Source organism: Rhincodon typus, chromosome 2, assembly GCF_021869965.1.
Source record: "Rhincodon typus isolate 14 chromosome 2, sRhiTyp1.1, whole genome shotgun sequence".
Taxonomy (NCBI): domain Eukaryota; kingdom Metazoa; phylum Chordata; class Chondrichthyes; order Orectolobiformes; family Rhincodontidae; genus Rhincodon; species Rhincodon typus.
Genome location: NC_063333.1, coordinates 16,805,845 through 16,810,721, shown reverse-complemented (window position 1 = coordinate 16,810,721; position 4,877 = coordinate 16,805,845). Strand labels below are relative to the sequence as shown.

General features: G+C 49.5%; 1 protein-coding gene across 1 annotated transcript in view; it reads right to left on the bottom strand.

Moving 5' to 3' along the window:
• Window positions 1-426: 426 nt before the first annotated feature.
• Window positions 427-4,877, bottom strand: part of htr5ab (5-hydroxytryptamine (serotonin) receptor 5A, genome duplicate b) — a 5,259-nt gene continuing 808 nt past the window's right edge. The window contains exons 2-3 of the mRNA XM_020516201.2: window positions 3,550-4,495; window positions 427-1,225 (exon numbers count right to left, since the gene is read on the bottom strand). Coding sequence (XP_020371790.2) covers window positions 893-1,225; window positions 3,550-4,269 — 1,053 coding nt within the window. The 5' untranslated portion in view covers window positions 4,270-4,495 and the 3' untranslated portion in view covers window positions 427-892. The remainder of the gene's footprint in view (window positions 1,226-3,549; window positions 4,496-4,877) is intronic.

Below are 4,877 nucleotides of genomic sequence, written 5' to 3'. Positions count from 1 at the left end.
ACTGGGATGAAGACAGACGGACTCGGCATTTCAATACAAAACTGGTTTGACAGCGTTCGTTTTTGGTCAGTACTTATTGTCAATCCCACAGTTACGTGGTGGAGCCGGTGACAGCAGATATATGGCCTGCTAGTCTGTGCGCTGGGTGGCAATGTGTGTACAACTGCAATATGTACAGGGGAAAATAGCAGGTTGAATAAAAGGGCCAGCACAGTGACAATGGGCCAAATAGTCAGCTAGCCAGCTTTGGGGGCTGTATGCTGCAATCATGAATACTTTAGATTGTTGTCCCTCTTGTTTTGTTTCCAACACTGCCGTGTGCATTTTCCTGTGCTATTTCTAGACCAAAGGGAAAGTAAATATGAACTATGCCAGGCAATGAACAAAATTACCATTTTCAAGAGGATCTTTACTATTGCAAGAGAGAGAGAGAAAAAACCGTTGGGTGATACTGGGATGAAGACAGACGGACTCGGCATTTCAATACAAAATAGGTTCAACAGCGTTCATTTTTGGTCAGTCCTTATTGTCAATCCCACAGTTACATGGTGGAGCCGGTGACAGCAGATATGTGGCCTGCTAGTCTGTGTGCTGGGTGGCAATGTGTGTATAACTGCAATATGTACAGATACTTTACAAGGGAATCATTGTTGGAAATGCTCAGAACCACAAATACTGTTTCGGGTTTTACAAGAAACAGTGTCGGAGCTGCTAAATAGGTTGGCTACATGACACTGCAAGCTCCCCTTCCGCCACCCTCTAATTTCCAAGGCATTTTTGCAGCTTTTTTTTTCACATTGACCATGCACGCTTTGTGTGTGTGTGTGTGTGTGTGTTCATTTAATCTTGACTAAAACTTGACAGAAGGCTGCGACAGCACCTTGCCAAAGCACTACCTCTGCCTGGCGAAGAGGTTTCTGAAGGCGTTGTTGTAGTTCTTGTTGAAGGCAGTGTAAATCAGAGGGTTGAAGAAGGAGTTGGAGTAGCCCAGCCAGAGAAAGATACTTTTCCAGATCGGGGGAATGTCACATGAGCACAGGGGGTTGATGAGTTCAGTGATGAAGAATGGGATCCAGCACAGCACAAAGACCCCGATGAGGATACCGACCATCAGCGCTGCTTTCTTCTCCTTCTGCTCCCGCCAGGTATCACCATCAGTCTGGAACGTTACAGTGGCGTGCCGCACAGTGAACACCATCTGAGGCTGCTGGCTCGCCTCTTTCACCTGATGGGAGGACATGCCTGTGAGTAGCAGGTCTCCAATACACTTTCACACATTTTAAACACACAATTGTTGCTGGTCATTAAAGCATGGCATGACGGCAGTTTAACTGGACAGAAGTTAAGACAAGGAAATATTGTAATGGCATTCCTTCCACTATCTCCTTTCTCTCCCCTTTCCATTCTTTTTCACTCTGTTTCTTTCTTATTTTATCACCTACCCATGCCTTTGTTTTTCCAATCTTTGATTAGCTGCAAAATCACATTTGACACATTCTCTCATTTCTTTCTTTTCCCCTTCCTCTCACACGTTTCCCCCTTCCCTCACACATGAACCCCCTTCCCCTCACACATTAACCCCCTTCCCCTCACACGTTCCCACTTTCCCCTCAAATGTTTTCCCCTTTCCCCTCACACATTCCCCCTTCCCTTCATATGTTCCCCCTTCCCCTCACATGTTCCCCCATTCCCCTCAAACATCCCTTCCTTTCCCTCACATATATCCTCCTTCCCCTCACACATCCCCATCTTTCTCTCACATGTCCCTTTCTTCATCTCACACATTTTCCCCTTCCCCTCACACATTCCCCACCTTCCTCTCACATTATCTCCTGCACTTTTTCCCTGCATCTTCATCCTCTCTCCAATCATTTTCTCTTAATCTCTTCACTGCTTCTCTTTCTTTCTCTCTCTCGTTTTCTGTTTTGATCTGCTATGGTACTCTCTCTCTATCTTTCTCTTTCTTTATCACTGCTTTTTCCCTCCCCCTTACCCCCTCCTCATATTGAGGATTCCCTCTATCTGCTGTCTGCTTGTTCTCTTTTGGATTTATTCTATGATTTTAACATTAATTCCAACTGTTTTCCTCTCCCTGCCTGTGCTCTCTTGCTTTTTCCCTGCCAGTTTTCTCTCTTTCTCTATTTCTCCATGATCATGCTCCCTATTTTCTTGTGTTTTTTTTCCCTTTCATTCTATCTATTGGTTTTTTTGCTCTTTTGGAATTGCTCTCCATGCATCTGCGTTGTCTCTGCCCTCTACTGTTTCCTTGTCTCTCCCTTCTTTTCGCGGTGTTACTGTTCCTGGGCATTCTCACTCTCTCCTGCTCACTATATCACTTTCCAATCTGCTGGTACTGTCTGACAATAAATCTTCCTCTTCACAGAATCATCAAATGGTTACAGTGCAGAATGAGACAATTCCGCCCATCTTGTACGCATCTCTTCCTTTGTCATTTTATCTCTGATGTTGCCCCCCTCCATCTCTCTCTTTCCCCGGGATTTATCTCTCTCTTTCCCTGGGATTTATCTCTTTCTCTTGAAATGCTTCTTTCCCTATCCTTCTTTCCCTGGGTCCTTTTGCTCTCTCTCTCTCTGTCTCTCTCTCTCTGTCTCACATATGTTTCCTCGGGTCTTTTCTCTTGCTCACGCACTTTCCCTACGATATCCCTCGCTGTTTCACAGGAATGGCTCTCTCCATATCCCTAGATCTCTCTCGCTCTGTCTCTCTTTCCCTGATGTTCTCTCTCTTTCCCTCCAGTGTCTTTCTCTCTCTTTCCACGTTATCTCTTTCCCTCTCTCTCTCTCTCTCTCACACACACACACACACACACACACACTCTTTCCTTGAGGTTGCTCTCTCTCTCTTTCTGAAATCACTCTCTCTCCTTCTGGTCTCTTTCTTTCTATTTCCGTGACCATATTTCTCTCTCACGCACATACGTACACATTTTCCCTGTGATCTCTCTCTCCCCCTCAAATCTCTTTCTCTCTTTTCCCATGGCACCTTACTCTCTCTCACACACACACATACACACTTTCCTTGGGATATTGCTCTTTCTGTGGGATATCTTGCTCTCTCTTTCTCGGGTCACTCACTGCCCCCTCTGGTCTCTTTCTCTTTTTGTGGCATTTCTCTCTCACTCGCTCTCTCTTTCTCTCTCACACACACACAAACACTTTCCTGGGGGTCTCTCTCTCTCCCTGAGGTCTCTGTCCTTCTGGTCTCTTTCTGTCGTTCTGTGCGATGCCTCTCTCTCTCTCTTCCTGGGATGTCTTTCTCACTCACTTTCCCTGAGGAGTCCCTTCTTCTTTCATCCTGGGGAATGTCTCTTTCTCTTTCTCTCCCTCTCTCTCTGTCTGTACTATTTTTCTCCTTTGGGCTGTTTCACCGACCTTACTGTTATGAAAACATGCCTCTGTCTTTTTCTCTCATGTCCCTGGGCTCAATCCAGAGTTGCCTACCTGTGTCTCCTAACCCTGCCACAACTAATCCAGATGGTGAGGCTGGTGCCAATGGTGATGGGGGGGAGGGGGAAACAGAGGGAGTTACCTCTACCACTTGGGGCATCGGGCTGACGGTGTTGGCTTTGCGGGATCCGATGCGAAACTTGGCAGCTTTGTAGATCTTCCAGTAGACGAACAGCACCACGCAGAGGGGCAGGTAAAAAGCTCCAAAGGTGGAGAAGATGGTGTAGGAGGGCTCCTGGCTGACCTGGCAGCGGCCGTCCCGCTCTGAGTAGGTGTTGCCCCCCCAGCCGAATAGCGGCGAGAGGGAGATGATGGCGGACAGAGCCCAGGTCAGGCCTATCATGAGGTTGGAGAGACGGCGGCGCGCCTGCACTGTGTACTCGAGGTGCCGGCTGATGGACCAGTACCGGTCCAGGGCGATGGCGGTCACGTTCCAGATGCTGGCCGTGCAGCACAGCACGTCCAGACTGACCCAGAGCTGGCACAGTGGGCGGCCCAGGCGCCAGCGGCGACCGTGCAGTTCGTGCACCAGGCTCAGCGGCATCACCAGGGCCGCAACCAGCACGTCCGACACCGCCATGGAAGCCACCAGGTTGTGCGGAACCCGGTGAAAAGCCCGCACCCTCAGGATGGTGAGCAACACCAGGCCGTTCCACAGCAACGTGGCCAGCACCAGGCCGGCCAGCAGCGTCAGTGCCAAGATACTGAAGACTGACGCCCCTCCCTGGGGTAGTTGCCCCTCACCCGGGCCCGAACTCCTGTTACCCCACTGCAGGGTGCTGCTGGTGTTGGATAAATCCATTACTTTCTTCTGATTCCACCCTCTGGCAATGCGGGGAGGTGGGTCCCTCTTTAATGCCCCTCTCTCACTGAACCGCCCCTCCCCCGGGGTGGGTGAGCTCCGAATCCAGCCCCACTCGGACTTTCCATTTCTGGGGCGACAGTGCCAGCGAACGAGCCCGGGCTCAACAAGTAGAGGAGCAGCCGTGCACTAGGACCCTGGGAACGCTGCAAAAACTCGGCAGCATCTGTGGACAGACACAGAAAGAGAGAGACAAGAGTTATCGCTTCCAGTCACTCTGACTTGTCCAGAACTGTTTCTCCGGTGTTTTTATCAGGTTCACCGCGTCCGCAATCTATTGTATCTTTTAATCGAATTAGCTCGTAAAAGGGAGCAGGTCACCCAATGCAAAAGGGGCAGGTCACCCACTGCAAAAGGGAGCAGGTCATCCACCGCAAAAGGGAGCAGATCACCCACTGCAAAAGGGAGCAGATCAATCACTGCAAAAGGGGCAGGTCACCCACTGCAAAAGGGAGCAGATCAATCACTGCAAAAGGGGCAGGTCACCCACTGCAAAAGGGAGCAGGTCACCCACTGCAAAAGGGAGCAGATCAATCACTGCAAAAGGG